Here is a 22,048-nt window from a genome sequence, read left to right as displayed (position 1 = left end):
CCATTTCACTTCGTTCAACTTCCAAAAGCTTGTTGTCATGCCCTTTACTGACTTTTCAACAATGTTAATTCTCCTTTTTGCTTCCCATATGGCCTTTCATTTCTCTGATTTTATTTTTCTTTCTTTCTTGAGCTCTGCCAGTATATGGTTTATCATATACTGTTGTCTTATTATTTCTTCCTAGCTAATTAACTTTGTCTATTATTTTAAATAAGTGATTATTTCAGGGCACATGGGTGGTTCAGTCAGTTAAGCATCTGACTTCAGCTCAGGTCATGATCTCACTGTTCATGAGTTCGAGACCCGCATCAGGCTCTGTGCTAACAGCTCAGACCCTGGAGCCTGCTTCAGATTCTGTCTCTCTCTCTCTCTGCCCCTCCCCGACTCGTACTCTCTCTCAAAAATAAATAAACATTAAAAAAAATTTAAAGAAGTGACTGTTTCATTAAATTTGTTAGGCCAATACAGTTTTCTCATGGATTCTTTGTCACTTGTTTTTCCCTGTTTCTTTTTTCCTTTTCTCTGGTAGCATTTTTGGGGAGATAACTGTGCTCATTTCCTTTTTCTTATTTACCTGTGAATGATGTGAACTCTACTCAGATCAGTTATTTCCAAGAGGCCTGTGGAAGGAAGAAACAGGCTGTGTTCTGGACTAGAAGGTAGTCTCTAATATACAAGAAAGCATTTTATGACACAGTGTTTTGTGCATGTGTGTGTGTGTGAGAGAAAGACAAAGACAATGTGTCTGAGAACAAGTGAGAGAAAGTCGTTTAGCCGTTACTCCTTGCCTCACCAAGAAAGTGATTCCTGCAAAGATGGGGTCTCTCTGTATGTTTTCTTATGTCCTCTTCCTTTCCTGCTAGTTAATGCTGCCAAACAATCCAAGGAAGCTCTTACTGCCTTCCTATGCATCCTGTTGCTACTGGAAACAGAAGATCTCTCCCTGACTGCACTGCCAGCTCTATCTGAGATCTCTTCCCGACAGTATCCTCTTTCAATCTCTTCCTGCTTACGGGAACCTTTCTCAAATATTTTGATTTGGGTTATAGGATTCCTGGTCTCACCAAAGATGTAATCTCTGTCTCTCAATCTCCTTGTTGTTTCAGAGTAATTTCAGACAGAAGGGGGTACAAATGCCTATACTCTGCTATCTTAAAAACTAAAAGTCTTGGTTTCGAGTTTTAAAACAACACAAATGAGCTTACAGAGCTGAAGACTACATGAAGCAAGCACTATATTATATAAAGTCAACAAACTACTTAAGAGAAATGATACTAACAGTAATATGAATAATTCACTTGATTTACAGATGATGTATACAGCAAAAATAACTGAATAAGTCATAATCATGTTGTCTCCTAAAACAATGAAAACTAGCAACATACATAAAATAACATTGATGATGGTATTAGTTTTTGCTGTCAGCTAAAAGCTGCTAAAACAAATACTCTGGTAAGGGCAGCTAACAAGATAATAAGAAGAATGTCCTTCGTTTTCAATATTTCAGCTCAGTTTCTTGTGGTTCTAGTAAATAGTACATCAGCATATTGTCTACTGATTCCTATGTAATTTTCTGAAGTGGCACTGAGAGTGCACCATCACTTAGCCTCTTCTGTGCCTGAATTCATAAAGAGAAAGAAAGCATAAAAGGCCTACGTAAACCACGACAGAAACATAAAGACCAAATTAATATCTTGTTCTCTCTTGGGACATGTCTATAATCTACAATTAATTTTTACATGAAATAAACCTCCACAACATATCATCAATCACTTAACTCTACTGTTATTATCAGGATGACATCTAATTAACTTTATTTCATTATTTTCTATAAATGCTGAGGCAATTCAATTGCAAAGGAGGAGTGTTAGCCTGTCAAAACATTCTTCTTTGCTAGCACGATCTTTAAAATGAAAAATGCAGGAGAGGCCTGCATGGCTCAGTCGGTTGAGCATCCAACTCTTGATTTCAGCTCAGGTCATGACCTCATGGTTCATGGCTCAGCATGGAGCCTGCTTGGGATTCTCTCTCTTCCTCCCTCTCTGCCCCTCCTTGGCTCCTGCACATGTGCATGCACATTCTCTCTTAAAAAAAAAAAAAAAAAAAAAGACTTTAAAATGAAAAATGTGGTACTTAAAAAAAGAGTGGCTTACTGATTTTTACCTCTCAAATATGTCTGGCATCAACTCCCTCTTCTTTCTTCACCATCAATCTAATTTAGACTCTAATTGTCCTCATTTTACCTGGAGCCCCCATCTCTACTTTCTACCTAGCCATAATCTCACCTTTACAGTGACAGATATATCAAGTTGCTGACATATGATTCAAGTTATGCCATGATAAAATTTCTTCAATGGTTCCCCACCACCTACAAACAAAGTTCAAATTCCATGCAATGGCCTTCTAGAGGCAAATTCAATAGGCTTCTTCCACTTCACACACTCTATGATTTTTGCCCAAGAATTCCTGGAATACATACCACACTTTCCTGTGTCTGCTTTTGCTCATTCCCTCGTGTGAAATGTTTTCCCCCATTTCTATAAAACCAGCCCTACACCTCTTTTCATAACTCCTCTCAAGTAACCATCGTACAAAGTCTATCATGCTCTTCCGAGTCACAATTAATTTCTCCTACCTCCAAACTCCTAGTTTTACCTTCCTGCAAGGAACATTTATTGCCTATCTTAACAGCATAGATGCTGCAAAAATGCTAAGCACTGGGATGCAATGATAAATAAGGTACAGTTTCCTATTTTCTAGGACTTTAGAGATGAGTATAAGTTTCCCAAAGAAGAATGGTGGGGTTGATGGGGATGGAAGGTGTGATATGCCTAAAGAACAGCATGGGGAATGTTTTCCAAAATGCACAGGCCCCATTCCTTACCACCCCCACATCAATTAAAAACCACCGCTCAAATGGCCAACAGGCACATGAAAAGATGTTCAACGTCGCTCCTTATCAGGGAAATACAAATCAAAACCACACTCAGATATCACCTCACGCCAGTCAGAGTGGCCAAAATGAACAAATCAGGAGACTATAGATGCTGGAGAGGATGTGGAGAAACGGGAACCCTCTTGCACTGTTGGTGGGAATGCAAATTGGTGCAGCCGCTCTGGAAAGCAGTGTGGAGGTTCCTCAGAAAATTAAAAATAGACCTACCCTATGACCCAGCAATAGCACTGCTAGGAATTTACCCAAGGGATACAGGAGTACTGATGCATAGGGGCACTTGTACCCCAATGTTTACAGCAGCACTCTCAACAATAGCCAAATTATGGAAACAGCCTAAATGTCCATCAACTGATGAATAAAGAAATTGTGGTTTATATACACAATGGAATACTACGTGGCAATGAGAAAAAATGAAATATGGCCTTTTGTAGCAACGTGGATGGAACTGGAGAGTGTGATGCTAAGTGAAATAAGCCATACAGAGAAAGACAGATACCATATGGTTTCACTCTTATGTGGATCCTGAGAAACTTAACAGAAACCCATGGGGGAGGGGAAGGAAAAAAAAAAAAAAAAGAGGTTAGAGTGGGAGAGAGCCAAAGCATAAGAGACTGTTAAAAACTGAGAACAAACTGAGGGTTGATGGGGGGTGGGAGGGAGGGGAGGGTGGGTGATGGGTATTGAGGAGGGCACCTTTTGGGATGAGCACTGGGTGTTGTATGGAAACCAATTTGACAATAAATTTCATATATTAAAAAAAAAAAAAAAAAAACCACCACTCAAGGGGCACCTGGGTGGCTCAGTTGGTTAAGCGTCTGACTTCGGCTCAGGTCATGATCTCATGGTTCGTGAGTTCGAGCCCCGCATCAGGGTCTGTGCCGCCGGCTTGGAGCCTGGAGCCTGCTTCGGATTCTGTGTCTCCATCTCTCTCTGCCCCTCCCCTGCTCACACTCTGTCTCTCTCTCTCTGTCTCTCTCTCTCTCAAAAATAAATAAAAATACATTAAAAAAATAAAAAAATAAAAAAACCCACTGCTCCAGTTTGTGATAGACTTTCTCAGAGACAAACATGGAGGAAATGTATATAGTGTAACTGCCATGAAGGAATAAGCACAAGTGACTATGGGAGCACAAGGAGAGGCAAGTAACACTAACACTTTTACTACTTTGCATTTTGAATTATACCTATTAGTACGTATGAATCACTTCCCTAGCAGCCTAAAACTGACTGAATTAATATCAAGAAGTAGCATGTGTGCTAAGTATACTCAAATACATGGCACAGTGCTCAAGAGCACACAAATCATTTTTTAAAGTTTTTATTTTAAAAAGTTCTCTGTCCTGCAGGAACTTTTATGATAAAGCAAAATCTAAAATATGAAAAAGTGATTTTTTTTCAGAATTGAAAACTCATACTTTTTCCACCTCCTGAACAATAAACATTTAAAAATAACATAGAGAGAAATATGGCATAGAACCAAAATAAAAATATTTTTTGTGTATACATTTCTTTTTACATGGGACATTTTAGCTATCATAATAAAAGTTCTGGGGTGGGTAGGTAATGTATTTTCTTACTTAGGCAAAGCTTTCTAAAGAAGGCAGTATATCATTTCTAATGGAAAAGAGAAGGAGTATTGCACAGATAATAAGTTAAAATGAGGGGAGGGGTGCCTGGCTGGCTTAGTCGGTAGAGCTGAGGGTCTTGATCTCAGAGTTGTGAGTTCAAGCCCCATGTTGGTGGTGGAGTTTACTTACATTAAAATAAATAAATAAATAAACAAACAAACAAAATGGGGCAGGGGGAATAAAGGAAAAAAAGACAGCAAATGTTTTCAGAAAAATACATAATGCAGACACTAAGGGAGTTATGAGGTTTCAGTAAACCAAGTATCTTTAAGTTCTAATGAAAACATGAAGTTAATATAAGTGTGGTATATTGCAGCACAGAATTCATCTCAGATGACATGGAAGCCTGCCGTAACTAGTGCCATAAACTAAGATTTGGCAATGAAGAAGAAAGGATTGGGTAGATCTGCTTCCCAAATGAGCCTTTAATGGCTTATGGGTGTCAGAGCCATCAATCCTCTCGGTCTTTGGGCCTGGGATAGCCAGAGCCCAAGACTGGTCACCTCCAGCCAACAATAAACACATTTGTATCCTTTATTATCAATTCCACTATGTGTCAAGATATGAAAAAGGTTGGAAAAAACTGGTGGTAAATCAAAGCCATACACAAAGGTGACAGAAAAATGGGAAGTTCAAGACAGTTCTAAGGCTCTCTCTACAAGCCAAGAGCAGTATTTCATACTCTTTTGGATTCCCATTTGCCCCTTTCACATCATTCGTTCTTTGAAGGTAATGGCAATGAAAGACTTTGGCACCTGGGCTTACCTGACATCCCATGACAACACCACCACTCTTTTTGAGAATCATCTGGGTTAGGGATGTTTGAAAGGATGTCTAACCGCCTAACTTTTTTATTCCACTTTCCCCTACTCCTGCCTTCTGGATCACCTCTCTTGACATCAGAGGCCCTCCAAGAAGAAATGACCAGCCCTGATAACTAATTTAGGTTCATAAGATGTAGCCCCTCAATGCTGCTAGGTCCCAACTTATTCAGGGACATTGGAGAGAAAGAGAGAGGCATGGGTGGTATGAATTAGACAGAACTGAGATTCAAATGTGGCTTGCACTGCAAAATAAAACAGGAGGCTAACCGACAGAGAAGAAGGTAGTGTAATTAGGCAAAGGCATGATTAGAGAGATGAGGCAGCATTTTAGAAAGCATAAAGAGAAAATGCTTCTGTAAATGTATTCAAGACGAAGCCATGAAAAAATCAACATCCAGCTGCTAGAAGCAAAAAAAAGGCCTGGTAGATGCTATCCATCTTCCCTAAATACTGCCCATCCTTCATGTTGTTCATTTCCTTTCCTTTTACAGCTAACTTCTGGAGAGTTATCAGTAGCCTGGAAGTTAAAATTAGACTGCAAGGTGTTAAGAATTCTCTTTATCTGCTTATCACTCATTCACTTCTTAACCCTTTGCAATATAACCTCTACCTCAACATGTTGACACCTGATATAAAAGTTTTTTTCTCCATTTGATGCTCCAGAAAGTTGCAAATATATAGTGAGTGACTCCTTACAGAATGACTATGGAGTGATGAGGTTTTGGGAAAGAGTGTCTGGTAACCTAGATAAGAAAGGCTAGCGAAGAAAGAAGTAAAGATAGGAGGGGACTGATATTACAAGGGCAAAGGAAGAGGGTGAAGGAAGTGTGTTGTCTCAGATGCCTATGATTCTCTGCTGGATATAAAATCCAGATGTTAGTTCCATTTACATTCTCTTGCTCTTAATCATTTTTTTGAGACAGAGAATGAGAGGGAGGGGCAGAGAAAGAAGGAGACAAAGGATCTGAAGTGGGCTCGGCGCTGACAGCAGCAAGCCTGACGTGGGGCTCAAACTCATGAACCGTGAAATCATGACCTGAGCTGAAGTCAGCTGCTCAACCAACTGAGTCACCCAGGTGCACCAATCATTTTTTTAGAGAGTGAGAGAGTGAGTGAGTGAGCAAGGGAGAAGGGCAGAGGTAAAAAGAGAGAATCTTAAGCAGGCTCCCTGCTCAGCATTGAGTCCGACATGGGACTCAACCCCATGACCCTGGGATCATGACAGCCAAAATCAAGAGTCAGATGCTCAGCTGACTGAGCCACCCAGGCAACCCTGCTCTAAATCATTTTATTAGTTATACTTCCCATAATATGCTGGATTACTTATAAATATTCCAGCTGACTGCTGCCAGGTCTTCTTGAACATTCCACTAGCACCTAAAACAAGTAACTGTCCACCTTCACACCAGATCTCTTCCATGACTTGACCATCTATTCTTGTTAATAGTATCCCTATTTCTCAATGATTTATGTTCAAAACAGTTTCTGTGGTTCTAACTCTCTACCTAATGAGTCAACAAACTGTATATCCTTCTCAGTGCTTCTAAAAGCTATCATTTCTTTTCCATTTTCCATCTGCAGTATAGTTAGCCTAATTTAACGGCCTTATTACCTCTGCCTACATGAATGAATGTCCTACTACCAGGCTTTCCTCAAAATATCCATCTTAGGGGGAAACATCAAATTACTTCTAACATACCTCTTGGTGTCACTTCCTTTGCTTTAAGACCTTCTATGGCTCATTTCGTACTATTCTTTTATATGAATCCACTGGTACAGTACCATCTCATCTACGTGCCTTCACCTATGCTACTCCTTCTATCTATAATGCTTTCTCCCCCTACCTCCCGGTCCCTCTCACTGCCTACGGAGTAGTTAAGAGTATAGGCTCTTCAAATCCAGCTCTGCCACTTGCAGCCCGTATGGCTTTGGGCAAGTTACTTTATGTCTCTATGTCCCCATCTTTAAAAAGGATCTATAAATTGTACTTAACTCACAAGGTTGTTCTGAGGATTCAACAAATTAATACATGTAAAGCACTGAATAGCATCTAAGAACATCACAGAGTACACAGTAATGCTAGCAAGCATTAATAAGTCATCTTAAAGGTCTATTAATAATTCCCTCTGCTCTCGGACAATTAAAGTCCCCCTCCCTTATGTTCCCACAGCACTGTATATTTGTACTATTTCTGCAGTCAGTCTTAAATTATAGTTCCCAGAGACAGGAGGCTATCATTCATGTTTCTATATCCCCCAGTATTCCACATTCCAAATTTTTCCACAGTAGAATTTAAGCACAAATTTAGAGTTAAAAAGCAACTTTATACATATGATGGACCTCTGTTGCCCCAGAAGAGTTGTGTGTGGCTGGAAGAGTACAAGGCATTTGAGATGAGTGACGAATGCAAGCTGCAGCACATGAAGAGTAACAGCCAGAGTTTATGTCACACGGGTCCATTTGGTTTGCTACCTCATTCATTCATTCTTCCACTAACTTCACAAAAATTGCTGAGCCCTAGGTACTAGACACAGGGCAAGCTGCTAGCAGTTCTCTGTTACAAGACTACAGAGTATAGACAAAAGATTATGGTTACTTCAAAGACAGTGGAAACGTGGAAGAACCAAGGATTTCTTTTGACCCAAACACTTACATAAGCTATTCTATGGGTTCATTTAAGACCTCCCTTAGTTAGCGTACACATCAGAGTTAAGAACAGTGGTTGTTTTTGGGTTGGGTGGAGTGTAGGTATTTTGTTTTTCTATTTATCCTATGGGAGTATCAACTGATTTTCAAATACAAAAAAAAAAAAGAGTAAGTTTAAAAAAAAATTAAAAAGTCTTTCATTCTATGAGTCAATTAACAAGTACTCATTTAACTACAGCTCACACATTATGAGCTTCAATTATATTAATATCTACCCATTTTTTGAGTGACAGAATGATGTTAAACCCAGTTATTTTTAACTGAGCAAAGTCTTCCCCTCAGAAATGCACGTACTTAATTGCTTGGTTGAGGACACTTGGGTACTGAGCTTAGTAAAACTATAAAGCTAATAGAATCAAACACAGGGCTCAGAATGTATCAAGTACTTGGGATAACATATAAAGTGTAAACATATGCACACATATTAATCTGAATGGACATTCGCCGAAAATCAATAATGGGGTGGGGGGAATTGGGTGATTTTTACATTGTTCCTTATGCTTTTCTATACTGTCCCAATGTTGTTATAATGATCATACGTTATTTTCATAAAAGCAATGAACTAACAAAAACAGATGAGGAGCAGGAGTAGTAGTGGTTTAATAATTGCCATATTTGCTAGACAGGATCTAGATCTTTGCTACTTAAAAGCTTGGTCCTCTGACCCGCAACATCAGCATCATGTTGGAGTTGGTCAAAAATACAGAAAGAGAGGCCCTACCACAGACTGATTTAGAATCTACATTTTAACAAGATCCTCAGGTGACTCATACGTCCATTAAAATTTGAAAAACAGTGACCTACAAAGCTAAGGCCTTTACATGCGGGAATAAAAGGAACAACATCTGCCTTGTTCATTAGTATATTCTTAGCACCCAACAGTAGCTGAAACGCTAACTATTTGTTGAGTAAATACGTTAGTGATATTACTTCTGAGTGGACCATTAGAAAGACAGTGGAGATTATATTTATTTGAGTTACTTGTCTTCTGCCAGAGTCCCCAGAAATGGGTGCTTAATATTTGCTGCAAATGCTGTTAAATTACTTCAACAATAATGTCGGCCCCAATGATCTACCATTACTACATGTAATCTTTTATAAAAGAACTCCTTGCTCATTGCTCTGAGAGCCACACGTCTCCTTCAATCATTTTTCTAGCCTCCTATTCATGGGTACATCCTCTACTCTATTACATTCCTCAAAGCAAATTTATTTTAAGATTTTAACTACCACCTCTGAGAGAAAACTTACTATTTAAGTTCCAATCTATGAACTCCATCTGCCTACATTTTAAAGTCTATTTCCTGCACCTCAAATTTAGTTACGTTCAAAATTAACAATTTTATTCGCCATCAACTATCTCCCACCCCCATTTCAGAAGAAGGTAGCTCTTCATTCTTAGACTCATGTTTTATAGGTTTTAGAGGAAAGAGACCACCTCATCCAACAATATTTTACAGAGGACAGGTTCAAGAATTAAATGACAGCCCAAGAGGCTAATTACTGGCAACACCAGAGCTACAATCTGAACCACCTTACTTCCAATACATTATTGCATGCTGGAATTCTGACAGAACTCTTCAGTCTTGTCAATCGCATTTAAATACACTTTTTAGAAACCCAGGTTCTAAATTATCGATCGCCTAAATCCAAGAAACCAAGTCCTATATATTGCTGACATTTCTCTCATTCCTTTTTCTTCCTTTTCAGAGCACACTGCACTTTCCTTCCACTTGGGGTTCCTTTGGTACCCAGTGCCATCCTTCCCAAGTCCTCTATGCCCTGGAAACCTAAGAGACTCTAAAATAGGAATGCCTCTTCCTGCCTTTTCTATCTTTATCCATGGTGCTTAACAGAGGTGGTTCCTGGTAGGGTCAAACCCTACCTATGCTCAGAGTATACCAGCCTTTTCTATTGGGCCTTCCTCTTTCCCAATTCCTAATGTGCTGCTCCATCGCTCATTTTGGTATCTGTTCATAGGCTGACGTTTATTCTATGGAAACCTATCTTCAAAAATAGAACCTGACATCATGTAGGTCCTCTCTTTATGCTTGAGAAAACCAAGGCCCTGAGAGAAGTGACTTGCCTCATGTTATTTGAGAAACTGGTGATGATGATGAAATCTAAACTCAGTTTTCCTCATTCCAATTCAAAGCTTGTAACAGCCCCTTCTATATATATCCGGTCTTTCCCGACATCCCCCAACTGACAGTGCAAACAAAAGGCAGACATCAAAGCCAAATGAAACTTTATTGGGCATGGCTAGCTGCACTCACTCATTATGAAGCACAAAACCGAGGCGCTTCAGTAAATATTTCTCCAAATGAACTAAAAGTTGAACCCACGGGGAAGGCATCAAAAGAGAGTTGGTTAATTAAATCATCCCTCTCTGTAAGGCTGTTGTAGTTCTCCACTGCCCATGGGAGAACACCACACTCACAGAGCATCAAAGTACTTCCCCTCTGAGACCCAACGTTAGCTGCTGCCACATTCCTGGCCTTTCCTTTCCTGTACCCATTGCTCCGGCCACTACCCCAGTAAGCATGCGGTACTGCCAAAACCTGGCAGTTTCCTTTATGCTTCTGCACCCTTGCACACATCGGTCCCACAACCTGCAGTGCTCCGCCCTACCCCTCACCCCCAATGCCTATCGTCTCCCAAATCCTGAGATGGCTCTCACCACCCTGCTCAAACGTCACTACCCCGACCGGAGTCTACGAAGGTTTCGATCGGCCTCCAAAACTGAACCTGTCCCCAGATGCGGATTTCTACTTGCTGACAAGCCTAGGAACGTGGGAAGGACCGCCCTGGCTGTGAACTGGGTATCATCCCCCGTCCCCCGCCCTCCGCCCTCCGCCCTCCACCCGGAGCACGCTCAGCCCGTGGCCGGCCCCGACCACTGGGGGGCTGGGGACACAGGTGCCCAGAAGGCTGAGGAATGCCCGGTGGCGGCACCCGAGCCACCGGCGATACCAGCCCGAAGGCGGACACCCACCCCCACCGCGACCAAGCGGCGTCTCCGGTACCTTACCTTGCCCAACAGCAGCGGCAACTCCGCTTTACGGCATTCACAGCAACCGCTGCAAAAGGTGCCGTCAAGTGCAAAGCCGTGGCTCTCTGGTTGCTGTGGGAGACGCTCCTGCTGTACTGTCCTGGACCTCAGCGTATCCGCGGCGCCTGCGACTTCACCGCCCGAAGTTTACTGATCCCTGACGATTCTTAGCTTTTGATATTAGGCCACTTAGCCAAAGCCCTTTCGGCGCTTGCCTTCCTAACAACTACAGTAGCGCAACGAGGCGACATAAAATTTAGGAAGTGGAGCAAGAATTGGAGGCACCAGCTGAGCTGTGCTTCTTGAAGCGTGTGAGTTTGGCAGATAAAATATAGAATGCCAGTTAGATGTGAATTTCAGATAAACAACAAATTGGTTTTTTTTTTGTTTGTTTGTTTGTTTGTTTTTACTGCGTGTGGGCTAAACAGAGGGATTCAGAATAACTCCCTGAATTCTGGTTTGGGTACCATTAGATGAGATGGGGATGTAGTGGGAAATAGCAGCTGTGATTAATATTGCTCGTGAGGTTGAGGTGCACGGCATCCCATCTCCATAGGACTATTACACTCGGGTTTAGGTCTGGAAATATACACTCATACAGTTCCGGCCTAGTTCTTAACTTCACAGTGTAATACAATGAATTGTTAAGGGCCAGAAATGTCAATTTTGACATGAATTTTAAAAACTATACAGCACTAAATAAATTACTGTAATTTTAGGTTCTTTATACAAAATTATCAGTCCATACTAAAAACTGAAAATACTCCTTTTGTATATTTGAGTTTTCTAAACTTTGTTGTTTGAAACAGCATGTAAAGGTTCGTTTTTTTTTTAATGTTTATTTATTTTGAAAGAGAGAGCGTGTGTGAGCAAGCAGGGAAGGGGCAGAAAGAGAGAGGGAGAGAGAGAAGCCTAAGCAGACTCTGCGCCGTCAACGTGCAGGGCTCAATCTCACCAACTGTGAGATCATGGCCAAAGTCAGGAGTCCCAGGCTTAACCCACTGAGCCACCCAAATGCCCTGAAAAGTTTTAATTTCTCATTTCCAGTTATAAGTTTCTGGTTTTTCCTTCTAGAACTTTTCTGTGTATATACAAGCTTATTCTGTAAAAGTCCTCATTACTTAAAACTAGTTCTATAGACTTAGAACTAGTGGTTGGTAGATTAATCGAAAAAGTAGATAACACCCAAAGGAAGGAAGTTATCAAAGATTAAAGGGATTACTGGACACAAGTGCTAACTTGATGGACCTAATATGGGAAATTTTGAGCATCAAAATAACTATCGATTGAGCTAATGAATTGAGCTATCGATTGAAACACGGCAAATATGTAAAAATTCTTCACTTTGTAATTCTTTAAAAATGAAACGCATTAGTCGTAATTGAAGGTTTCCAGGGTGATTGGTTGCCAATCACTATTGCAAAACTTGATAAAGGGAAAAACATCAAGTATTTATCCTTTTGGGGCACCTGGGTGGCTGAGCCGGTTAAGCGTCCGACTTCGGCCCACGTCGTGATCTCATGGTTCGTGAGTTCGAGCCGCATGTCCCCTCTTTGCTGACAGGCTGGAGCCTGGAGCCTGCTTCAGATTCTGTCTCTTTCTTTCTCTCTCTCTGTCCCCGCCCCCACTCGTGCTCAGTCTCTCTCTCAAGAACAAATAAACATTAAAAAAAAGTATTTATCCTTTCTTGCATGAACTGTATGTCAGTGTAACCAAAATCCTAATGAGAATTCTAGCTAATAAATGAATGATAGAACAATCACCATTTTGCTATTCCTAATGAAATAATACAACTAACATTCATCAATAGATGTTAAAACTAAGGTGAAATGTTGCTGGGGACGTTTTAGAATTATTTTTTTGATGGGGAACTTATTAATAGGTGGTTTAGGCTGGTACCACCTGAACCCACCCCAGTGATCAATCTTATGATTGAGTCTGGGACAACCAGAAATCGTGTATTTCATGACAGGATGGAACAGACAACACACAGCACCACCTGTGAGGGATTCTTGCCTAAAAACCGAACCTGCATTTAATAAAACTCTAGATTTAACAAAGTGTGTAGAGAAGCAATCAGCTAAATTCAGAATGTGCCGTATTCTACAAGGTAAATACCCCAGTCTCTTCATTAATGGTATATGGTATTTAAAGAGGGGGGAGGGAAGGAACTACTACAACATCAGAGACTTAAGAGACCTATAAGCAAATGCAGTGTGTAGACCTTGTCTGGATCCTGATATGAAGAAAGCAACCATAAAAAGACATTTTTGAAGCAACTGAAATTTTAATACGGACTGAGCCATTAGATGATATTAAGGAAGTGCTGTTAATTTTGCTAAGAATGTTAGTGGAATGTGGCTGTGTTTAAAAGAGTAAGTCATCATTGATGCGTATTGCAATGCTTGTAATGTGAAATGTTTTAAAACTTTAAAAAAGATGATACAAACGGCAAAATATTAATAACTGGTAAATCTGTGATGAGCATAAAGGTGTTCATTATTTTTTAAATGTTTGTTTATTTTTGAGGGGGGCGGGGGAAGGGGCTGAGAGAGAGGGAGACACACAATATGAAGGAGGCTCCAGGCTCTGAGCTGTCTGCGCAGAGCCTGACGCAGGACTGGAACTCACAAGCCTTGAGATCATGACCTGAGCCCAGTCAGACGCTTAAGCAACTGAGCCACCCTTGAAAGTGTTCATTATTTTTTTTTTTATTTTTATTTTTTATTTTTAATTTTTTTTTTTTTCAACGTTTATTTATTTTTGGGACAGAGAGAGACAGAGCATGAACGGGGGAGGGGCAGAGAGAGAGGGAGACACAGAATCGGAAGCAGGCTCCAGGCTCTGAGCCATCAGCCCAGAGCCCGACGCGGGGCTCGAACTCACGGACCGCGAGATCGTGACCTGGCTGAAGTCGGACGCTTAACCGACTGCGCCACCCAGGCGCCCCGAAAGTGTTCATTATTAATAGACTCTACTTCTCTGTATATTTTAAAAGTCATAATAAAAATTAACAAAAAAAAGGGAAAATTTTTCATCAGGTTCTGAGAAATACTTTTCAAATGCAAAACTAATCTTGTTTCATGTAAACCTGGGGGGGGGGGGGGAGGCAGTTAAAGCAAAGTAATTTCACTGGCCAATCTTTTGATTTCAGCTAAGATCTTTTAAATTTTTTTTAACGTTTATTTATTTTTGAGAGAGAGAGAGGCTAAGTGCACACATGCCCTCATGGTGTCATACTATATACACTGCTGGACTTGCTTTTTCTATTTCATAATATCATGAATACCCTTCCACTGATAGCATATTCTGTAACAGGTATATAAGGTTACTTTAGCACCATAATCTAATCATTCTGGTGACCTTGTGCAAAAGGGGCATAAACATACTACTAGTACCATGCAGCGTAAATGTAAAATAGGATTTAGTAAGGGAAATACTTGGGACAGAAAAGTAGAGTGCAATTTCCCAAGTTCTCATCCCACAGAGATTCGGACAGGCACAGAAGGACTGATATTCCATGGAAAGGACTCTAATTGAGGAAACCAACTCCCACAATGGTCTACATATTCATAGCATTTACATAGAAAGGGCATGCAGAATATATGTAGACAAGTATGTAACAATGGTAGCTTGCCAGTGCAGCAAGTTAAAAAGGGAGACTTCAGAATTGTGGTAGCCCATCCTTTTCTTCAATTAACAGTCGGGTTGCTTGTATTTTGCTCTTGTAATGCTGCAAAGAGTACTGGCTTATTTGTGGGTATGTAAGAGAAATACCTAGAAATGGAATTAACTTTTCAAAGGTATGTGTATTTAAAATCTTGATATTGCTAACTGAGGGTTGATGGGGGGTGGGAGGGAGGGGAGGGTGGGTGATGGGTATTGAGGAGGGCACCTTTTGGGATGAGCACTGGGTGTTGTATGGAAACCAATTTGTCAATAAATTTCATATATATAAAAAAAATAAAAATAAAAATAAATAAAATAAAATCTTGATATTGCTGAACTGTTCTCCACTCCATCTTCTATATGAGGTACTGTTTTCTTACTATCTACATCACACTCCTCTCCCTAGGACTCAAGACTATCCAGTGTCCCTTCATTCTTTTGGTGAAAACGCTTAGTTACAGGAGCTCCAGTCTCATCTAGTCATTGATTGGTTTTCTTTTTTCTCCTAAACTTATTTCAAGTTAGGAAATACTTTTTAAAAGATTTAGATTCTGGTCTCTTTTTGGCTACAATCTGCCAAAATGTAACCCACAATGTGACAAGCTCCAAAGACAGAAAAACTAAGTGCTTGATTTATAGTTATAGCATGTTTCACCTTCCATTTATAGCTGCACTGGGTAAAATAGCTACTAGTAAGATATGGCTCTTTACATTTAAATTAATCACAATAAAAATTTTAGTTTCTTCATTTAACTCACCATATTTACATTGCTCAACAGCTGCCTGGATCTAGTGGCCACTGTGTTGGACAGCACAAATATAGAATTTCCCATCACTGCAGAAAATTCTGTTGAACAGCACTGCTCTAAAATATAAACTTTTTGGGCAGAGGGACTATGACTTTTTTTTTAATCTTCTCATCCCCAACAGTACACTGTAGATATTTAATGAAAATTGATAAAAATGCAAGCACTGAAGCAAAGGAAAGCAGAAAAAGTTTAATTTTTAGAGGAGATATTCCAGGTGCTTTTGTAAGAACTTAGGCTCGGTCATTCTACACAGAGCATACAATCATTTCAACATTCAAGTTACTCCACTTTGAATACTTTATTTTGAAGTTAAAAAGTTTAGAGTTTAAAAGGCTTTGTCTTGTTTCCAAGGATAATGAGGCAATATGCTTATTAAAAGACTAGTTTGCAGAACTGAGTATATTAAAAGTGTCCATTAATGTTCTTCATCCGTAACTTAAAGGTTAAACCTGAGGAATTAGAATTTTTATTATCAGAACTGCATAGCAAAACCATGTCCAAATGATAGACATACCAAATAATCTACAGATTAAGATAACCTGTAAGCCATTTAACAAATCCAATTTAAAGCAAAACAAATGTTAGGAGAGATACTAAATGATATTCAGGTTAGCAAAGTTTTGAAATGTTTCATCATATCTTTTAATGCAAAAAAAGTTGTCAAATGGTAAGTGGGCACATACACCTGATATCATTTATCCCATGTCAACAAACTGCTGAATCATTTGGTTGTTTGGAAAATATTTGGGCTAAGTTCACTCTGCATGTGGTACTAAGCAGTCATAAATTGAAAGTGCAAATGCCTGAATGGAAACATAGCTTAAAATGTTTATTTATGCTACTATTCTACACTGACACATGAATGCTGTGAGAGACGTTTACAGTTGTACCAAGTCTAGATAGAGAGTAACAAGTTTGATGAGAAAATACAAAAAGGCCACAAGCATTGCACAAACAAAAGAATGTTAAAGGGCATTATAATCAGGTGGTGTTTTCTTTCCTTTTTTTTTTTTTTTAAATAATCACTTTGAAGTCCTAGTGATACCACTTTAAGCACATGCTTTATTAAAAGAAAGAACATCTAGAAGTACCCAACACTTAAATCCATTATTCACTGAAAATAACGCCTTACATTTACATAGCATTTTACTGTTGTTGAAGCAACTTCACATACTCCATTTCATTTTATTTCTCACAACAGCCCTGGGAGGTAAGCTGAACAAGTTATAATTATTTTATGTAAGGCAGTGGAGGCCCAAAGATGAGAAATGATTTACTATGCTGAGGTCATAGATCTACTCAGTATATGGTAGAAAGCGATTAATTTTGAATTTAATTACTTTAAAAGAAGTGAAACCAAAATACTTTTTATATCCAGAAATCTTAAAGACTAGTAGTTTTTAATGTAAGTTGTTCCAAAACTTTAATTGTTATATATCTTATAGTATGAATTAGTTATAAATTTTATTTTAAAGAGTCTCCCTTAAATGGTAAATCAGACTCCGTGCTTTGGTACCTTAGAGATATTGAAAATGTTAAAATATATATATATATATGCATTCTTATAGCCCTTAGGCTCTCAAAAAATTTCCAATACTAACAGAAATGCCTTTTACCAATTACTTAAAATGTGACTTATTTTAAAACTGGTCCAAACTTACAAAGCTCCAAGCCAAAGCAAACACATTCACCCACCTTCTGCCCTACATACTGTGAAATCCTCTAAATGCCCATTCCCAAGGACCAACTTAGAGTGAATGGGTATCATTAAGAATATGTATCAGTTTAAACTAACAAAACTCAAATGATTATGAATCAAAAGTGAGTACCTTATATTGACCCAGAAATAACAAATACTGTTTTAATTTAATAATTGGATAGTCTGAGGAGAAAAGTACTATGGCAATCTCTGTTATTTATAAGCCAGTACTAACCTTTATATGGCAAGTCCGACAATATCTGTTCAATAAAAACAACATATAGGAAACACAATCCATTTAAACTCCAAATTACTCCAAAAGCTTAAGTATTTACATTAATCAAATATTCCAGGTAACAAAGCATGTCAGGTCACAAATATTTGTATAATGTGAATACTGTAAGATACACATAAAAGGTTTTGAAAACCATACTGAACATGAGGTAATCGTTCTGTAATGATTAAGGAAATATTCATGATCTATTATAATGTTCTAGTACTGACATTATGAAATGTATGTTTTGTTTAAAAATAGCAAATAACTTTATGGTTACTTGGGTGTTCAGTAAATTTATGCCGACCATACACTTCCCTAAAAGAATATATCCAGTTTAAAATAAAATCAAAGAAGAAACTGTTCTAGATCCATTTTATGTGACTATGTAAAACTGAACCATATTAATGCAGTTAATTTGAATTTTTTATAAACTCTAATAATTTATTTTTTAAAATTTGACTTACTAGCAGAAACATTGTTTTTAAGATGCAAACTTTGTCACATTACTCAAAAGTAGCAAAACTATATGTACAGTAAATCAAACTTCACTAATTGTGGAAATCCAGATACAAAGTACGGCTGCCGTATCACAGACACTTAAATTTATCTGTTGTATGAATTAGCCAATGAATGGACACTGATCTAATAAATATGGGGTTTTTAAAAGAATTACAATGATTTGAAAGTATAGTCCTTAGTATTTTTAGCCTGGAATCATAATATTTTATAGTAAGAAGTCAACAGTGTCCTCTTCCAGAATTAATACTCTTTGAAATCATATTATATATATATATATACATATATATATATATATATATATATATATCCTTTGTCAATTTTTTCATGTTTTCAAAAGAAACAAAATAACTATAATTTTACAAGTATTGAGAAAAAATAATCATTCTGGGTAAGTCATGAAATGGAGTATGTAAGCCTAATTATAATATTTCATTACAAATTATTTACTTTTATTATTTGTACCACCAAGGATCGGTCACCAAAAATTCCAATTATACATGACACTGTTCATACTTTAATTTAATAAGTGAGTAAATAAAACTAAGCCAATATGTTTCTTTAAATGATAACACAGGAAAAAGTTACTGTTTGCAGAACAAAGTAGGCCAAGTCTAGCTGTACAGTGGCAGTTAACAGTTTGTCAACACGGTACAGATGCCATCAATAAAACCCATGTACAGACAGGCACGCCTCTAATACTTTCAGTTTGTTTACCTATACCTGGGACATTCAAAGAATCACTGTATATTAAATTTCTATGTGCACTCAGTTATTAAATGCTTCATATATACATATTTACCAAAAGTTAAACACATAGGTGACAGAGTAAGCCCAAAGAGTCAAAATGAATTGTAAAAAAATTTTTTTTCTAAAGTGCTTAAGGCAATTCCTTCATTTCTTTAACCCAGTTTACTAAAACTGGTTTGGGATTCAACTGCTAAAAGAGAAATGCAATATCAAATGCACGTTTTTATAAAACAATTTTTATACCTGTAATACATCTATTACCGTCAACCTCTCATGCATTTCTTTTACAGAAAGCAATCATGTTTGACCTGTCAAAACAAAGAGTAAACAAACTAATAAAGTCTGAAAGGGTATACCATCTTCCCACAATGCATTAAATTTGAGCAAAAAGGCTCAATAGATTTTAATTCAAATGACAATGAGAATGTTATACATTATGGTCAAGTTAAGAGTTACCTTAATTTGATACTATTTAAATAGGCACTACAGTTGATTATTTTCTAGTTTGAAAAGGAGGGTGGCAGACTTTTCCAGTTTAACTTAACACATATAAACTTAAAACTTTTGTTCTTTATAGAGACATTTAAGAAGCATACATAGTAACAGGAAAACCTCAGATTTTTATTTTGAAGTAATACTTGTTATTACTTCAAATGAATTTTCCAAATGAATATTAGAAAATTTAAATGAAGGGTTTCAAATGATGGCATGAGCACAGAATAGAAGCATATGCACTCCTCCAGCCCGATTAATCCTTTGCTCCATACACCTGCAATAGAAGGCCCTCACCAGTATAACATAATGGTCTCTGGCTTAAATTATCAGTTGACACTGCAGGGGGCATGAAGTAAGAGCACACTTAGAGGAAGAAGGCACTGAATTAAAGAGAAGACACAATTACATAAGACGTAATAGTAAAAAATTTTATACAAGAACTTCTGGCTTTTTCTGTGTCAATTTTGCTAAACTATACATGTGTAATTGTTGACATAAAGCAGCTCCACCACTAAATTACTGCTTTCAGATTTGACTCTATGAAAGAGAATTGTAACTTCCTGTTTCTTAGGTCCTGGAATAACACCACTGTAGGGAACAGAATATCCAAAAAATTTTTTTCAAAATCTTTAGGAAGAACAAAACCCAATATTATAGTTGTTTGGAGAATCAAAAGGATATCTATTGACATACTTCATTCTCTCAACTGCCTTATAGTCTTTAAAAACTACCAATATGTCATGACACAATGGTGCAGATATAAATGCCCTCTGGAAAAATAATACCTAATTCAAACAAAATTCCTCATTTAGGTCTGTTTACCAAAAAACAAAACACCTATATCAGTAAACAGTAAACTTTAGGAGAGAATGAGCTATTCCTATTTCACAGGTTTTTCTGTAAAAGGCAGCTCAGATGTCAGCAGCAATAGTCCCTTCTTGGGAGAAGGTTGTCAGAGCATAATACCCTTAAAATAAGAATGAAAAAAGGTCAACATGAGAAAGTAAATTCCAGAGACCACCAAAAACGTTCAAGGACTTCTTAAATACTGAAATCGCAACTTTCAGTTTGGCTCAAAGAACTTGTATTAAAAATTTTAACCAACTTTTAAAAAATAGGTATGTTCTGCTCAATAACCATGGGTTTTATTCACGGTTTAACATATTTTCCCTAAGGTTCGGAAGGATTATTCTATGATGATTTTTGGAAGAATTATACCCCTTTGGAAGGCAAATGTGAAAAATAACCTCTGAATAGTTACGTTTGAAAAACTTATATGGTAAATAAGTCAGAGATATGTAGACATTTTTCAAAACACTTGTTTAAACCATTCCATACCTTATTAAAAAGCAGACATAAATGACCTCAGTAGTTTTAGGCACCTCCCTTTATAACCTATCTTCTTAGATAAAACTTAAATGATGTAGGTTTTTCTACCTTTTTTTAAACTTTAATAAAATTTCATTCCTACTAGAAATATTAAAAATCAGTATAATTATCAATTACTACCAAATTCAAGTGAGAATTTTACCAAGACAACTATTAAAGGTAGTACTAAATGTGACAACAAAATCAGAAAATAGAAAGCTTTAAAAAATCTTATCCATCATCCAAAATGATGGAATGAAAAGAAGTCTAATTAAACAAGGCAACATATAAAGAATATCCCTTTGCCACTGTTAGTGCAGCAGGTTAAAAACAACGACGACGACAACTAACGTATGGGTGATTTTAAGCTAAACTCTTCCTATCCACTCTATTTTGAGTTTTAACCCAAATAAGAGAAATGTCACAATATTTGGAAAAGAGAAAATGATAAACAATCTAGTCAGTAAAACAAAAGAGGATAATTTAGCAAAACTCAACTTCCTTACGAAAGGACAACAATTAAGAAAACATTTCTAGCATCCCCAACCAATGATTTCAATTTTTAGACAAACTTAGAAGACTGTATTTTTTTTAAAGCTTCAGTGTAAGAACCTAATAATAGGTAGTGACGAGATAAAGAGAAAGTACAGGGGAAAGAAGACAAGATTTAAATGCTTTCCACTCAGGTCCTAGGGCTACATACTAACTAAACATTTTAGGAGAGCCAAAGTAATCCAAGAAACACAAAAATGAGTTTCTATGTAACTATTTAAACACTGCCTTTCTTCCCATTTGCTCTTCGAAACATCAGTTTCTTGCTCAGAATCTGCTTGCTTGATGCTACTGCACAGTAGGTTCCCGTGAGTACTTGGTACTAGATGCTTAATGCTAACACATCCCAGGCCTTAAAGCAGAAGGTAGCAAACCTGATTTCCACCACTTGTAAATTTCTGTGATTAGTAACTGCACAGAAAAGGCCACCCAAAGGGGGTGAAACATATTCTGAGTAAGCATTACTGAGTAATATTGTTTAGGCTGCTAGCTGAACCCGTCATTCCATTTTCACTTTTCTGAAGCGTTCTCACAGCACTTGGAACCTGCATCCCAGTATTCAAAGAAAGTCCACCACACCAAACCTAAAAAAAGACAAAACCAAAGCTTTAGTCAGATTTCAAATCAAACTAGAACTGAGGTGATTCTTAAAGTTCCATTTGAAAGGCAAAATGCCACGTATGTGAATGTCAACAAGTTCCAAACTGATAACCTTTATATTTGAACCGAGAAGTGAAAAGGAAGGCT

The 22,048-nt window shown here is 37.8% G+C and overlaps 2 protein-coding genes across 4 annotated transcripts in view; both read right to left on the bottom strand.

Moving 5' to 3' along the window:
* Window positions 1-11,180, bottom strand: part of FKTN (fukutin) — an 86,249-nt gene extending 75,069 nt beyond the window's left edge. For both annotated transcript variants that reach the window (XM_030293523.2, XM_030293525.1), the window contains exon 1: window positions 11,146-11,180. The gene's annotated coding sequence lies outside the window, so the exon portion shown is untranslated. The remainder of the gene's footprint in view (window positions 1-11,145) is intronic.
* Window positions 11,181-18,475: 7,295 nt separating this feature from the next.
* The window catches only part of FSD1L (fibronectin type III and SPRY domain containing 1 like), a 71,173-nt gene continuing 67,600 nt past the window's right edge, over window positions 18,476-22,048 (bottom strand). For both annotated transcript variants that reach the window (XM_030293933.1, XM_030293934.1), the window contains one exon: window positions 18,476-21,885. In XM_030293933.1, the coding sequence (XP_030149793.1) occupies window positions 21,763-21,885 (123 nt within the window). In that variant the 3' untranslated portion in view covers window positions 18,476-21,762. The remainder of the gene's footprint in view (window positions 21,886-22,048) is intronic.

The sequence above is a fragment of the Lynx canadensis genome, chromosome D4 (assembly GCF_007474595.2).
Source record: "Lynx canadensis isolate LIC74 chromosome D4, mLynCan4.pri.v2, whole genome shotgun sequence".
NCBI lineage: Eukaryota > Metazoa > Chordata > Mammalia > Carnivora > Felidae > Lynx > Lynx canadensis.
This window is presented reverse-complemented; position numbering and strand designations above follow the sequence as displayed.